The sequence below is a fragment of the Drosophila takahashii genome, chromosome 3L (genome assembly GCF_030179915.1).
Source record: "Drosophila takahashii strain IR98-3 E-12201 chromosome 3L, DtakHiC1v2, whole genome shotgun sequence".
Classification (NCBI taxonomy): domain Eukaryota; kingdom Metazoa; phylum Arthropoda; class Insecta; order Diptera; family Drosophilidae; genus Drosophila; species Drosophila takahashii.
The window spans coordinates 6,257,909-6,274,617 of NC_091680.1; the positions used below are offsets into that span (position 1 = coordinate 6,257,909).

General features: G+C 37.5%; 2 protein-coding genes across 5 annotated transcripts in view; one reads left to right on the forward strand and one right to left on the reverse strand.

Moving 5' to 3' along the window:
- The window catches only part of RhoGEF64C (Rho guanine nucleotide exchange factor at 64C), a 133,778-nt gene that overhangs the window by 22,636 nt on the left and 94,433 nt on the right, over positions 1–16,709 (forward strand). For 2 of the 4 annotated variants that reach the window (XM_070215443.1, XM_070215446.1), the window contains exons 1-2: positions 1,257–1,391; positions 5,848–5,894. The gene's annotated coding sequence lies outside the window, so the exon portion shown is untranslated. Of the gene's footprint in view, positions 1–1,256; positions 1,392–5,847; positions 5,895–16,709 lie in introns of those variants that run through there. The other 2 variants (XM_070215444.1, XM_017158770.2) reach the window with 1 other exon arrangement.
- LOC108068923 (uncharacterized) lies at positions 7,860–9,143 on the reverse strand. Its single transcript, XM_070215421.1, has one exon. It carries the CDS (start codon positions 8,521–8,523, stop codon positions 8,170–8,172), a length of 354 nt encoding a protein of 117 aa, XP_070071522.1. The 5' UTR covers positions 8,524–9,143; the 3' UTR covers positions 7,860–8,169.

Genomic DNA, 16,709 nt, shown 5'->3' on the forward strand with positions numbered 1-16,709 from the left:
TTGCGGTTGTTGTGTTTTTCTCTCTGTTGTTATTCGCGCATTGCATTACAAAGAAAATGGCGTTATGGTGTTATAGGTGCTGGAATACTGCGATGGGATGGTGGGGTGGCGAATGGGGACTGTGTGCAGAAGAGCAGATATAACTCATACGCAATGTTAACCTCGCTCTTTCTTGCCCGCATATTTATAGCAGTTACGTGAGACTTTGTTTATGTGACAATTGCTTTTTGTTTCACAGTTCGGCTTCTGCACACACGCTCTCACATGAGTGTTGTATTCGTTTATTTTATTTTTTCGGTTTTTGTTATAATTTTTTTTTGGGAGTTGTAATTTATGTCATTTGATTGTGCAAGAATTTTGCAAACATTTGCTGTTGGCACCTCAGCGTTCGCCTGATGAATGGGAAGCCTTTCAAGTTCTCGCTTGGAGTTAATTAATGTGGGCCATTAAAAAAAGAAATCACGATTGTTGGTTAAAGAAAATTAAGTGTGTTTATTATTGTCGCAATTTTGTATAGAGTTTTTTTTTTAATTGCTTAAGACTTAACTTTAAACTTAACTTAATTTTTACTCAACTATTACCTAACTTTAACTTTATAATTTAACTTTTACTTTAACCTTAACAAATTATATTACAAATTTAAAACATATTTTATTAGCCTTTTAAAAATCAGGACTACAAAATTGAAGGTAATAAACTTTTTGAATATTAGAAAATAAAGAATGGTAGACTGCACCTAGCTCCTAAATGATATGCCCCTACATTTTACCATTTTAAATGCTTAGTTTCCTTGGTAGTGATTTTGTTGCCCTCGCATCGCCTTGTAATTGAATAGAACTCAGGCCCTTTTTATCCCGACCAGATCATTATTGGCCAACAATCAGGGGAAATGAGAGGGGCAGAGGCATGGGCAGTATCATTTTCGCATTTTGATGTCCGATTACAGGCGGCAACGCTAACTAGAGCAGCAACAATAGAAAAAAAGGTACAAAAGGCAGCAGAGGCAACAGAAGCAACAACTATTATGACAGCGACTGGCTGAAGCAAAAGCAATTTGTTGCACTCACTCAGATACACAGATACATACGACTACCTACCAGATAGAATTGTATCTGTGAGAGACAACTCAATGCTCTTGGCTCTCTGCTGCTTTATATGTAACTATGAAAAATGGATCTGCTCCAGAAGATTTCAGTAATCTCGTTCGTCACACTTGGCCGCTCAAGTACAAATTTATGAAGACTCCGTCTCCGGACAGTCAGTCCACCCTTTTTCGACCATGTCCGAGTGGGTTTTATTAACTTGTTCTAGAGCTTCAAGAATGTCACGGTAGAGTGGCCAAAGTGTCAGTGGATAAGACATTCCAATGGCCCCCCGGTTATGGTTATGATGTAAGTTCAATAAATTTTCCATTGCAACAAAACGGCAGACAGACAGACAATGGCACCCGGCAATCAATGTTGCCTCAGCCTCTCGGCTTTGGCTCATTTGCATGGCAATCTTTTGCGAAATCCCAGCTAAATGATATCCCCCTTCTCTTCTCTTCTCTGTGAAGAAATGGGCGTGTTGTTGAAAGCGCAAAACAATTAATGTGATTGCGATGGGCTTAATGAACTTTGGTACAAAAAAATGTATATAGCCAAGTGGGAAAAAGGGAAAATCTGCGACTGTCTCCGATCGTTATCCCTTTCACATTCGATTTAGCATTTAACGATGCACGAAATCAGCCTCTCCGGTTGCCCATTTCCATTTCCACAGCGATTTCCACTTCCATCCCGACAATTTCCACACACATTTTTCAATTAATTAAACCAAAAATATTCCTGTTGCTTCTCTTTTGCTTCCCTTTCGTCCGGGGCCTTTTTACAATTGACGTAAAATATAATTAAAATTGTTCATGTCAATACGCAAAGCGAAATCGGAGTCGAGGGGCCGGGAAAAGGGGGGCACAAAAAGTCAACGCGATGCGACGCATTCAATCAATGCGTGGCAGACAAAATGCAAAATGCACTTTTATTGTATTTTAAAACAAATTGAAAAGCCAAACAATTCGCTGTAGAAAAAGTGTGGGCGGGAGGCAAAAAATGCAAATACCAAATAGTTGGATGCTCTGTAGAAAATTGTTAAAAATGGTTTTGAAAGGAGATTTAGAATTTTATTTAGCATGGAAAGAATTTATTTTAATCTTTACTAATTGTTGACTATTAAGTTTTCACAAAGATATTATTATTAAAAACGAAAACATATTTCTAAAGTCTTCGTTTACCTCTTTTTCCTAACATCATGTCCAAAACATCACCCAAAAATGTTTCTACTGACCTCGATCCCCATCCATTCATAAATTTAGCATGTTGCCCTGTCATATGATAATCAGAATTTATGGTTTAATTGTTAGATAATAGAGCAAAGAATTAATTCCCATGCTCCCAACACATAGCCCACCATATGTCAGTTGAGAGAATTATTCGGGTTAGGGTATTTTTCTGCATACATTGCTGTGTAATAATAAATATTTTGTTTGGCTTTGCTTATGTAGAGCTTCGCTTTTTGAAATGCTTTATGCTGCTATATGCCATTTTTTGTTGCATTTAATCTTGCATTACTCTCGTTGCAGCTTTGATTTTTCACTGCTGTTGTCGTTGGCATGTAAATGGGCCAAAAAGGGCGGGCGCGGTTTTTGTCGCTGCATTTTTACGCCTGCCTAGCTTTTTACTTTCACCAGCAACAAATATGCAAAATTGTCAAACACAAATGTTTGTATGAATTTCAGTTTCGATTGGCCCCCGCAGCAAAATGATGAATATGATCAATGTCGAGCAATCGATAACCGATATGCAGCTGCATTGCAACCCCCCAAACATCTTTTCACCTGCTGCCTTTCGCACAAAACGCGGCGTCAACATCATTATGGTGCTGCCTGATTTCTTTTGACGAAAGCGCAAAAATTTTCCTAATGATGCCGCGCAAATTCAACTGCAACTAACTGTTTGCAATACCCCCCCTTCCGTCCAACGATTTTCCACTGCAGTAATCTGGTCATGGCCAACGTGGATGATTGTTGACTTTTATGATTTCCATTTCTTAGCATTATTATGGACGTGTGGCAAATCAACAGCAAAACAGCAAATAGAAAACAGCAGCAGTAGCGGTAGCAGCAGCAGAGGTACAACAAAAAAATCAATAGAAATCCCCCGGTTAGATGGAAACTCTCCCCCGTTCAGCTGTTCATCTGCTGTGCGTATGCCATAAATCGTAACAATAACTACTTGCCACTTGGCCAGACAACGGGCAGACATCGAAGTCGGATTCGTATTCGCATTCGCATTCGTATTCGTATTCCAATTCGGACTCAAAGTTGGACATGGACATGGATGTGGACGTGGACATGGAGCCATGGACGCAGAAGGCGGCATACGATTTCACTTGACTGACAAACAGACATAAGCAAAGTGTTTGGCTTCACTCGCACCACTCGCATCATGTTATCCCCATATCCCTCAAGTGACTTTCTAAGCGATTCCGAATGCCTGCAACATGAAAAATGTGGAGCGAAGGCAGCAGTGCAGCAGCAGCAGCAGTGGCAGTAGCAAAAACAGCTCAATGCCATTATCATTGGGCATCATAGCCCCCAATTACTTGTAATATGCTGAGAGTACGTACAACGTACTATACGTACTGTATGGCTTCATAAAGCACCTGGAAATCGGGATCCTTGAGACTTTGGTGTACCGTCTTTGGTATGCGAGCTTCTTTTTTGTGATTATTGGGGATAATTTGCCTAGCCACGTGAATTATCTGCCATAAATTTGTAAACTACAGGTTTTACACAATACACTGCTGGATCTCAGGTTCTATTAGAGTTCGGGGAATCATTTTTGGTATGCGAAATTCTATGATGCTTGTGATTAAAGAAATGTTTTCCTTTTTATAACAATCCTAAATTTTTGATTATACTTCCTTATTGCTTATATTATGGAAATTTTCTTGGGAAAACTTAGTGGATCTCGGGATCCAAAAGAGTTTCGACTTCAAACTTGGTACACCATGTTTTTTCCTTGGTATCTTTTGGGCGCAACACACATCTTTCACTTTGATAAGGTTGTTCGGGTCATTTATCCACCACCCACCACATTCAACCCACCCGTCCTTCAACTCGTGTCCAGTGTTCCAGTGTAGTGTGCTCACAAATATTGTCCCACACAACTCATAAAAAGCCCATTTATAACTGTTAACTTGTACAAAAGTATTTACAGACGATTTAGCAGCTCACAGAATTACAGCCATCGCCACACAATTGCAATTGTTTATTTGTGTTTACTGCTCTCACACCGCCCACTTTGCCACCCCCTCCTCAATGAATTTAACCCCCCTTCAATGGCCTGCTACTTCTCCTTTGGCAACTACTCCATCCATCTCCCTTTTGGTAGCAATAAAAAGTGTTGTTATTTGTACAATGTTGTTTGTGTGTGCCCGAGTGTGTTTTTTGTTTTGTTTGCTATTATTATTGTTGCTATTATTACAGTTGTTGTTACATCGGTCGTTGTTTAGTGGCCAACACAGCTGCTGCTGACACGCAGAATTCAATGCAACAAAACGACGAAGAAGTGGAAGCCCAAGTGCAAAACAAAAGTAAAAAACAGGAAAAACAAATAAACCAGCAGTGGTAGCAAAAATCATCGGGAGAACTTAAAACACGGGTAGCATCCAAAGTTGGCTATTGTCCCATGGCCCATGCCTGAATAAACCAAAAGACAAGGGTATATGAACTTGCAAAGAGATGGGGCATTAAATGATAACATTTAGGAAGGTGTAAAAGGGCTTTCTGCCGCAAAAAACGATTACAGAATTAATCACTTCACTTGCAAAAGTGGCAAAAAGATGAGAAAATAATTTCTGAAAAATGTACATTTAAACCAAAACAACATGGTTAATTTTTTTTAAACAAATACAATGATAATTTTTTTGGGTTTTGTTTTTATTTGTAGCTTTAATTATTGTGTTATCCAAAAGGAATGAGAAATGCATGGTAATTAATTATTTTGCTACTCTTATTAATTTGAAACAATATGCTCAACGTTTTTCTGACCAAACCAAAAAAATACAACATATTTTTACATATTAACATATTAAAACATTCGAATATTAATTGCCTTTCGGCCAGTCTGATGAATAATTCTCAAGGCTTTAAATGAGCCGAGCTTATGGCCTCATAATTAGTTAGGTACACAACATTAGAATGTGGAGTAAATTCTGAAATTTAAGCCTCTTAGGGACTTAACCATACACCTAATATGAAACCTAATTATCGAAGCTATTACGAAAACGAATCGATAATGATAAATTGGAGAAGGTACCTAGTCCAACATCTCAACAGCTTAAAACCTCATTACGAGTGGAAAACGCACATTAGAATTCCTCATTTAATTCAATATTTAAAAGAGCTTATTACTAAAGCCCATTACATCAATATACCAGCAGCAGCAGCTCCAATATCATGAGCCCAAATGTACATAGAGAAAATTCTGAATTCTGCAAAGAGCTAGTTTGCATTGTTCGTATTTGTTTTTTCTTTAGTTGCAACAATTACTGCAGCGTAAAATAAAGGAAAAGTAAACAAATGCACTTTATCTGCTGGCCAACAGAGTGCAGAGCAGCATTTATAGGTGGAAAATGGGTTATGAAAAACAATTTGAAAAGGTATTAAATTTATGTCAGTCGCCGCCGCCCCTTTGGGTTGTTGTAAAATTTTATATGCATGTACGCAGAGAGCTGGTCGCTGTCAGCGGAATTTCTCATATTGATTTTGCTTTAAATAATAAAAACTCTTTTTTCCTCTCTTTGTTGCAGTGTGTGTGCAGCAGCAGCAGCGTTTAATGGCCAATGGATAAAGTGAGGTAAGTGAAACAAAAAGCCAGAAGGGGAACGTTTTTGTAGCATTGCTTATTAAAAATAGCTGGCCGGACAAAAAAAGAGTGAAGCTTAAAGTGCATGGACACAGAGACTGTGACTGAGACTGAGGCACAGACGCAGTCACGAGGCTTGTTGTAGTATTTTTCAAGAATTGGGACAACAAGGCGCATAAATAACCGACATGCCAACAAAAAGAAAAAGCCTGTAAAAAACTAAGCGAAACTCGCCAAGATACTGCACTTAGAATAGTAAACAAGCGATGGGGACTAGGGTTGGTACACAGACAGATTTTATTCAAAGCATGTAGGATATCTGTGAAATAAATTAAGTTTCAAGATAAAGTTTTGGGGCTTATTCTGGATTTTTTTGTTATTAGTTCAGTGGTTCAGTAAAAATATATCAAGGCTCTTGAAATTTTAAAATATCCTATTATTTATGATAATTTCGGAATTTATATAATTTTTTTACTACTACTTCTACTTCCCTTTTTAGGCGCTCTTTTATAAGTATAGATTTCTTTCTGTGTGGGTGCAAGGAGCGAGTGTGTGTAAAGGAATTGCAACTAAATACGAGAGCTAAGATGAAACGCAATGCATCTCGCCCCCGTCTCCCGCCCCCCGCGGCATTTCCCCTACCCCCTCCCCAACACTCAATCCACAGTGGGAGCAAAAAGAAAGCGCACATACCGGTTTTCCGCGGCCCAGAGACACTGCGAGTGCGAGTATAGTACACGGGGACAGGTTTATTTTCCCGTTGGGACTGTGTGACAAATCAAGCGAGAAGCGAGAGCGAAGACAACAACCGCGACCAGAAGAAAAACGTAAAAAAAATGTACAGAAGACATAGCCTTCGTGCGCGAAAAACGTCAATGGCCAGGAAAATTCTGAGGGGGGTGGGTTGTCAGGGAAAACTGTGTGCAAGAGGGACGCCGCACAGCTGCGACGCTCTGCGTAATGGCAGCAGGAAATTGAAAAAAAGTTGCCGCGCGCTCACCTTTGGGCGGCTTCTGTTGCATTTCCTTGCCTGTTCTTGGCGCTTTTCTTTTCCACGAGGTATTCGGAGGAAAATCGGGGTAGATATTTTGCAACTAAGTGAAACAAGTTTTAAATTAAATTAAAAGAGATATTAAATATTATTTGTTTGGTTTATACTTTGCCATTTCAAAGTTCCTTTGAAAACTTCCAATGTACATTTTAAAATAAAGTTTTAAAATTTTTATTCTCAATAAAAACCTAATTTAAATATATTTTAAATTTAGTAACCCATAATACTTTAAAAATATACCATATAATCTATAAATACCCATAACAAGCTTGGTTTTAATAAATATTATTTTTGCATTCACCTTTATTTATGGTCTACACTTTATGATATTGTCTAACAATTAACCATTCAATAAAATGATCTGCAAAATATATATTTTTTCGGGTTAACTTTCCAGCTGTCGGCTATATAAAAACAAATTGGATAATAAAAAACACATTTATTGCAGTATTTATATAGCTGTTTTGAAAGGAAATCCAATTTTATGCAGTTTGTTATTTTTAGTAGTAAATGCCTAGAGCGAGGTATCTTTTAGTCGATTTTGTTCGTTTATTTAGCATTTTTTCATGCACTTGACAGTCGTTTCCACCTTAACCGCCTAGGAAAGAGTGTCAAAAGTCAAACACTCTTGCTTGTCTCAGCCCCGATCTTTTGAGTTGTGGTAGTCACACAGAGACACAGTTTTTTCGGTGATTTATGATACTTTACTTTGGCTAGCTAAAACTAGCTTTGAAGTCCCTGGCCAAGAATTGAAGGAACACTATTGGAGAGTATCATCACCACCAACATCACCAACCATTTTTTCCCAACTCTTATAATAAAGTTTAAAAATTTTTTTATTTTCCGAAGGAAAATTCATACTTTTATTGATTTGAGATAAAAGGTTTTTTAAAAACTATTTTTAGTTTTAATACTAGCTTTATAAAATAATTCATATATCGTTGACAATTTGAAGTAGTCGTCTAATACTAAATAATATTTTTAGCACAAATTAAATGCCTCTCCTCGTTTATCTTTTATATCACAAACTATGCTCCTGAATTATTCCCTATGGCTTTCTGGAGTGTAAATAATATTTAAAAAATTATTTAAATCGTGTGCCTCAGAAGTCTAGATTTTCTCGTTTGCCTCTGTTGAGTTATAATACTCTTAATAATACTTAAAAGGGCTGCTAATTAATTAATTAATGACTTCCGCGTTCTGGTTGATAATACCCTATAGCTTGCCGATTTCCTGTAGAAACGTTCGCTTGCGTTTCTGCTGCTTCTCGAGCTGCCTTTGCATATTGCTGCGCAATCGGTCGCGATACTCCCGTTCCCGGTCCAAGGCACTCATCTGCTGGGACGAGGCCTCCGCGTCGAACTCCAGGTCAAAGGCCGTCTCCCATTGGCGACGCTGCTGCAGCTGGATGAGCTCGTTTGTCAGCTGCAGCTTGGTGCTCGCTATCCGCATCATCTTGCGCTTGGGGCGACCCAACTCCCTTCGATGCAGATAGAGGGCATAGCTCACGGATTTCTCCGCCCGCTGGGAGTTGCCACCGTAGTAGTAGTTGTTAGAATAGTCAGACATTTTCCTGAATTTTTCTTGAATTCTATGCAAATCGAAACGCTCTCGTCGCTGGTTTGAGGCAAAATGATGCAATCAGTGCGTGTGCGGGCGACTTTTAAGTCAGCCCAGGTAGATAGATCGATCAGGTGGTTTTCCCAGGCTAAAAAAGCCTTTTCTCAGGTATGCAAAAATCCTCAATTTATTGCTACATATTGTAACTGAAGAGCTCAATTAGCTGAGGGGCGGAAAGGGCGGTGGGATGGAGTACCTGAACCTGAGTGCCTGAAGCTAATCTCGCGCCGCGACTTGAACTGATTACGTTTTTCAGCTCAGTTCTTGCCACCGGTGTCGTCGTCGCCAGCAGGCAGAATATCAGAATAGAGAGCTCCCGGGTTCAATGCGAATGCAAATGCGCTTTGCATGTTGCCGCTAATTGGCAACAGTTGTCGATGCTACTGTTCTTTCGCTGCCACATGCTCGAGACTCTCTGCACTTGGAAAAAATAATGGTCCTAAGACTGCTTATAGTAGGGGTATAAAAGTCTCGAGATCCCAATCATAGATTGTGAATGTAAAAGTGCGCCTCTAAAGTTAAAGAAAGAAAGCTTGACCGATTTATGGCAATTTATTCTTTTGGGAATAGAAACATTATTTTGAAAATTACTCAACCTTTCTCTTTGGTTTTGCCTTCAAGCTAGGAAAATTCGAGATTTACGAGCTTATGAAAACCATAAACTTATTTAAGTCAAACTAATGGTTTTATAAAAACCTAATGACTTAAAAGTATCCTGGATTAATCTGCTGCAATCTTTAAAGGGGGTCGCGGTTGTTAAATGTAAAATCACGATTCTATTTTCTTTCCTTTAATGCCGTGCTAATAATAGTAATATTAATAACTTTGTTCTTAAATGATAGCTCAGAAAATATAAAGTTTAAAGTAATGTAAAGATTATATTTTTCGATTAGTCTTAATGTTATTTTATTATTATTTTAAGAAACTGTTATAACATGCTTTTAAAAGAAGAAATTTGGAAATTCTTTTCATATTTAGATTTAAATTTATTTATTTAATATATCATATTTTTATATTTTTCAAAATATATTTTAGTTTTGTTACGAACTAAGATTTCTTTAAAATTCTGCACGTTTTTATTCTTTTATTAAGCGTGGCAATAGGAAACAGCTTTATTTCCCAGAACAGAATAGAATACCTACGAAATCAGATTTTGTCTTTTTTTCAAGGTCTGATATATATTTAATCCCAAGACGTCATTAATTATTCACAATTAGTTCTCCGTTTACTAGAGCATATTCTCGCTTTTAGACATTTTGTGTTAGTGTATATATGTTCAGTTCTTTTTTCCCCAGCTGGACGTGACCCGCATGATTAATGAACGCCGTTATGCTTTTACGGCGAATATCGAAGCGGCCCTGCGAGTTTAGTGTCCATGTCCATATCCACATGTGTGTAATTCGAGCGCATGCGTGGCTGCCTTTAGAGGTGTTGCATAAGTCGGCGCCATAAAATGAACCGGCAGAAAAACAATAAAACACCAGCAAATTAGAAATTACCTTTGATGTGCAATACGAGGTAACGTAGATAACAAAAACTACGAAAAAGAAGAAAAAATGGTAACAAATTTACACACAATGGGCAGTTAGTCGGCTGTGTGGAAGGGGCATTGCCTTGTGGCAAATGTGCGTGGCATTACATCAGCGATTTCTTTTGGCCAACTCTGCCTCGGCGGCCTCTTTAGGCCCGGGTTAAATCGGAACTGTAGTTGCCAAGCCGGGGTTAAATCGGAACTGCCAAAGGCGGTGAGGAAATGCTGCAGATATTACCAAGTGTTTTCCCTTTAGTTGAGGAAAAGCTACTGCTAATTAACCCACATGATTCGAGAGTGTGAAGTGTGAAAATTGCTCTCCAGCTTTCCCAGTTCTCCGAGTGCAAAAAAAGCTACAACTTTTGCTGTCCAGCTGCATTACAATGTTATCCAAATGACAATACGCAAAATGTATATATAGTATATCTCCCTAAAAAGTTTTCCGGGTGGGCGACAAATTTTGCAACTGGCAAAACTCCATCCATGTAACAACCAAAAAAAATATCACACAGAAAAATATAACTATAACAAACAAAAACGAGATGAAAAAGGAATACATTTTCCACATCAAAATGCACATAAATAATAAATGGAAGCAGCCAAACGACCAGAACAGGAACTCGGAACCTCAAACAAAAGCGAATCGAGATGCCCAGAATCGTGGCGAACTGAAAACTGAAACTGAAAACCGAGAACTGAAAACTGAAAAACAGAGAAAATGTTGGTCAACAGAGGCGGAGCTTTTGTTTTTTCGGGACAATTGTTAATAATGAAAGCGCTGGGCAAAAATTATGAAATTAATTTTCCAATTTTAATTATGCAACAGTTGCAACAGAGGCGCTCCTCAAAATGCAAATTGACTGGCACATGCAGAAAGTTGTGCTGGAGTGGATGAGGAGTCGAGTCGAGAATCCCTTTTGTGGCTGCATTGCCCAGTGGATTACCCCACTCCACCTACCATTCAATTATGGCCAACACACAGATACACACATTCGCATGCAGGCACGCATCCGTGAGATTTTCGGTCCGACGGTCTGCTGCTCAACTTTGATTAGAGTTAAGCCCTAAATTAGTTGCTGCCGTTGGCTGCGTTGATGGCACGACCTTTAGGCCGCGTTAATGCTTCCTCTTTGGTTAGTGGGAAGTGGGAATGTGCTTCTCGATGAAGTCATCGAGATGGTAACGGATATGGAGTGGGTAGCTCAGATTTTACATTGATATATGAACTTAAGCCTAAGAAAGAGACAATTTTCTAGGAAAAATTAATTGTGATGTGAATTTGTTTACTTAAAAATATTATACAGATCTTTGAAGTTTATCTATAGTTATTAGATATTAAAAAATAATATTCTGTTGAGAGTATTAAATAATATTTATTAATTATTATTTTGTTCCAAAATATTGTAAAATATACCAAATATTCTAAATTTCAACTATATCATTTTATTTCAAAAATTTTTTTTTAATTATTTAAATGTATTTTTGTGTTCTTTCTTGTTATGTGTTTTATTTTATTTTTTAAATTTCAGCCTATTTTAGACTTCGGATAAAATTCAAATTTAGCCTAAAATTCAGCCTAAAATTATTATTTAAATATTATTTTGTAAAATTTTTGCTAGAATATCCTTCCATTTTCGCATCGCTTTAAAGGTATCCCTCTGTCGGTTGTGGTTAATCCAGTTGAAGTGGACTTTTGGGTCACAGATTGGGATGTCGTTAGAGGGCCGCCAACACACAAATTCGCAATCCAATCCAATCCAATCCGGCGTAAACAATTCGAGTGTTAATCGTTCCAATTCCGCATCTGCCGGCGGACAAGGCCGAGAACAACAGCAACAACAATGGCCGGAACAAATCTGAACGGAAGAGCTAGAGCGGCACTTCCGAAACTTAGTTGATGCCAACTTATTAGCGAACACCGTTTAATGGGCCCAATTAATGTCAACCAAGTTGGCGGCGTGTTTGGCCAGTGATTTCTGGGCGATTTTCTGTGGGCGCCTTTGGGCCAACGCGAGTGAAATTCAGTCGAAACGAAACGAAAGTTTTCGCTGGCCATTGATTGCCCCGCTTCGCTGCACGCGAACAAAATAAAGCCAAAGTCCGCATCGGCAAAACTTTTTCGGATTGAACATTTGTAGAAATGCATAAAAATTAATTAACAAGCAGATGCCGCCGCTTCAGTTTTTTGTCTAAAAATTATTATTGGCCATTCCGAAGCTGGTAGGAAAAATTAAAGCAGAAGCTAAAGCATAAGAATTTTTAATTGGCTTTTCTGCTTCATCTTCTCCCCGGCTATTGTTGCTATTATTCTTCTGTTGTATTTGTTGTCTTTCCTACTCAATGCCGTCGTCATCGTCGACTTCTCGCACATTTAAGCCTAATTAACTTTCTACTTAGAGCTCAGTTTTCATCTTCTCACTGCCGAGGAGAGTGGAGATGCACTGGGCGAAAAAAGGGGGGACCAGAGGTGGAAATAAAATATTTAATGCATCTGTTGTTATCATCTAAAATGTATTTTAATTTTTATAAAATCAATTTAAATAACAACCAAAATATTAATAAGTATTTACCTTTTAAACTAGTTTAAAATATTATTAAAAATAATAAATGATTTTTTATATTATTTTAATAGTTGTCTAGCTACTGAAGTTTAACTCTACATTCCATTAAACTTAACTTTTATATTTATTATATTATTATTAGGCTTTCATTTCAATCATAGAATGTAAACTTTATTTTTATAATTTTATAAAGTTTCCTTCAATTTAATTAAAAGGTTTTTGAAGTAGTATTAATTTTTAACATAATTTTGTATAACTTTTTAGTGTAGGCCTTCTCCTTCTGAATTCGCTTCATTCCTTGGCTTTGGCTTTCCGTGCATTTTGCATTGTTGGCTTTTTGTTTTAGCCCCTTTCGTCCCGTTGTTGTACTTCATTGTGCTGGCCGCCTTTTGGTGCTTTTTAGCTGCTTTTTTAGCTTTTTCTACTTTTGCACTGCGTCAACTTCTAATTTCATTTGAAGCCTCCGCTGTTGGCTTTGATGATGATGCCAGGGCCAAGCGCAGAACTTGCTTTTTCTACTGCTGCTACTACTGTCGCTGCTTCTGCTGCTCGAACGTGGCTAACAAGGTGAAAAGTAGGTGAATGTTAAGCAGCGGCACCAACAATGTTGGGAAAAACAAAAGAAAAATGGCAACAACACCAACAATGACAAAGAGTAAACAACATTTAGCGAAAGAGTAGAGTGGAGTGGTGGAGAAAAAAAAACAAGACGACACACAAACATAACAACAAAGGCAGAAGACAAAACGTGCCAAAAAAGGGTTAGAGCCAAAAACAAAAGACAAACAAACAAACATATTAACGTAAAATGTTGTTGGCCCGCCGATGTTGCCGCTGTACATGTTGCTGTTGCTGATGGCACCGATAAGTTGCTGCTGCTGCTGGCTGCTCCGGCAACAGCAACTCAGTCTAAAGTCTGGGATCTCGAATATAGTATCTACGGAATTTTCATCTTCCCCCAACTCAACCGGAAGTGCACATTAAGTGTTTTTAATTTCCAGTTTCGCACAACTTGAGAACTGTTTGCAAAAGAAAAGCGAAAGGCGCGGGCGTGAATGGAAAGTGTTGCTGTTGGCTGTCGCTGTCTTGGCCTCGCACAAATCATTTTGGCCCATTCTTAAAGTTGTCAAAAGGAAACTTGTGAATCGCTGACAGAAGGGCACTGAGAAAAAATTGAGGACAAGGAATGTTTTATGTGGGTAAATGTAAAACGGAGGTATAGATAAAGAAAATTGGACGAAATAAATTATAGTAGATTTACATATATTTTATATGTTTCTTAATAAATAAAATAAAAATTAATTTCTTAAAGAAAATTAGACAGATATAATAATTAATAAATAAAATAATAATAAATTCCTTTATAGATCCATTTTAAATCATAAACACCTTAAATTAATAATATAAGGAACTTAAAAATTTACCCATTTAAATTTAGCGTTACTACCTATTATAAGAAAAAGAAGAGAAAATTGATAGATTTTTAATTATATTTTAAAAATACATCTACAGGCTTTAGGAATATTTTCATAATTAATAAAATATTTAGCTTTACAATCGTTTTGCCTAAGTGTAAACGGCTTTTGAAAGCGCGTCTTTAGATTGTTATCAATAATTTATCCAACATCCAAGGACTGAGCATGAGTTTTGTCAGCTGCAATGAAAAGCTCTCTGACCTTGAAAGACGATGCCAGGGAAGAAGATAATCCACTGCTGAAATCGCGTGCAGTTATGATGCATTTAATTTTGAGATACAGAGATACAGACAAAGTCGCACAATTTTCCTCTTCCCTGAAAAATACAATAGATGGTGAGAGATTTGCAGCAAAATGAAGGAAAATAAGCGCAACCACTACCACTTTTAAAGCGAGCATGTGTGAGAGTTCACGGGCTCTGTGTTAACCATTTTTTGCTGCGCATTGTGTTTCAGTCGTACTTTTTATTTTATATTTTTGGCAACGGGGTTAAGCAAAAAGTTTTACAAAATATTTTCGTGTGAAAAATTTGATTAAACCTTCGCTGGCGCAGAACTCAATTCGTTTTTACATAATGATCGGATTTAACGTAAAAATTTAATTATTATTTTTGCTCGCCCTGTCCGCTGACTTTGACATTAATCATCTTTGTAGTCGGTTGACTGGCCGTGAAGTGTTAGCCAGCTGATGAGCCACTAACTAACGGACATGGGCAAACAGATTTAAAAACAATTTACCAAGCAAATGTGCATCTAACTGCATTTGCCGAACGCCACTTGAATTATTCATGGATGAGAGCCCGCAGGCATTGTGCGTTCTAAGTGCACTGGAAAAAAAGAATGGTTGGTAGGGTAGGGTGACAAATAAAATTTAATTAGACATATATATTTTTTATTTTTATAAGATTATTTCTGTCGTGAGAAGTTTTTAGTGGATAAACAAAAATAAAATAAATAAAATCAATGTAATACAATATTATTTAAGTTTTAGCTCTATAGTATTATTATCCACTAGATACCTATTTAAATTAAGTAATGGATTTGTTCTTTCGCAGTTTAAACAAATTTGTACATTTTTTCCTGTGTGAAATGAAGTGCAGCTCCATACGCGCTTTTTCCAATTTTAACGATTCAGTGAAAATGTCACATAGATTACGTGACTTTGATGCGATTGACATAGTGGCGAGATTTATGCGTGTCCCGCGACTGGCAGGTGGGCGTGGTCAGGTGGACTTGGTTTTTCGGCCCTCACGAACGTGTGTTGCCTGAAATTACAACGGATCCAAAACGAAAGAAAAAAGCAGGGAACCAGCGCCCACAACTAATTTGAATGCCTCGGCGTGTGTGTGCTGTGTGTTTGTTAGGCAGTTAGTTTGAAGAGACAGTGAGGAAAAAGTGAGTGAGTGAAAGATCACGACCAAAAAGTTGGCAGCGAAGGCGGCACATGAAAGTTTACGACGTCGCATCAACAAAATAGGCAAAAATAGTTGGACAGACTGTGTTGCTATCTTTTGCTTTTTTGTTTCTTAACGTCAAAACTTAATGGCCAATGAAAAGCGAAACTGGCTGAGGAAAAAAGTGAAAACCTTAACCTTAAGTGGGCGCGGGCTAGAAAAAAATTCTTTAATCGCAGCGTGAAATGGGGAAAGAGTGGGTTTTAAGTGGTAGAACCACTGGATTTAATGGTTGTCCATGGTTGGCTTAAAGCATAAAGGGTCTATAACGAATGCCAAAAATATTTACTTTCTTTAAATTTCTAACTTATTAATATTTATTATTTTATTGGAAATTTTTGAGCTGATATATTTAACATTTTTTCTTTTTGCTGCCAATTAAAATAGCTTCTAAAATATTTTGGAAATATTTTTTGATAGGCATAAAGGCAGGCAACCCTTGACATTTTTTTCTTAAAACAAATTAGAATCCTAGAATCCTTAGAGGTGCAAACTAATATATGTCTTGTTTCCCCCTTTTGTTAACCGATATCCATACTTTACCATACTTCATATAATCCCAAGGTAAAAACCCAAACAATTTTTTAGCTTTTTCTTTCTTCCGTCTGAGTGTTTAATATAATATCCCGTGAGTTTTTGTATTTTTTGTGGCCACCATGCATTTCTAAGTCTTCCATTTCCGCTGTGAACAGCTGCAGAGGTCTTTACCTTTTTTCATTCTTTTTTTTGTTTCAACCAACCTAAAGGTTCTTCCCCGGACTTTGTAAACGGTATTTGTATTCCATTATGGCAGGGTTTGTTTTTCGCTATTCAATTTGTCGCCGGCATTTGACTAATTTCCTTTCTCAGTAATGCAAAGAATTGCAAATGTTGAGCATACGCAGTGGTGTACATGTACACCCCACCCAAATATTTTAATATGCAACGTTTTGTTGAACCATTTGCAACATTCTTGTAGCTGCCACCCACTCACTCTTACACTCGTTCACTTGCTCGCTCATTCATTCATTCATTTATTCGTTGCACTCGTGCAACTTTCATTCATTCAAAATGCTGGGAGAAAAAAACCGTAAATAAAAAGCGCAAAGGCTGAAAAATAAAGCACTCGACATGTA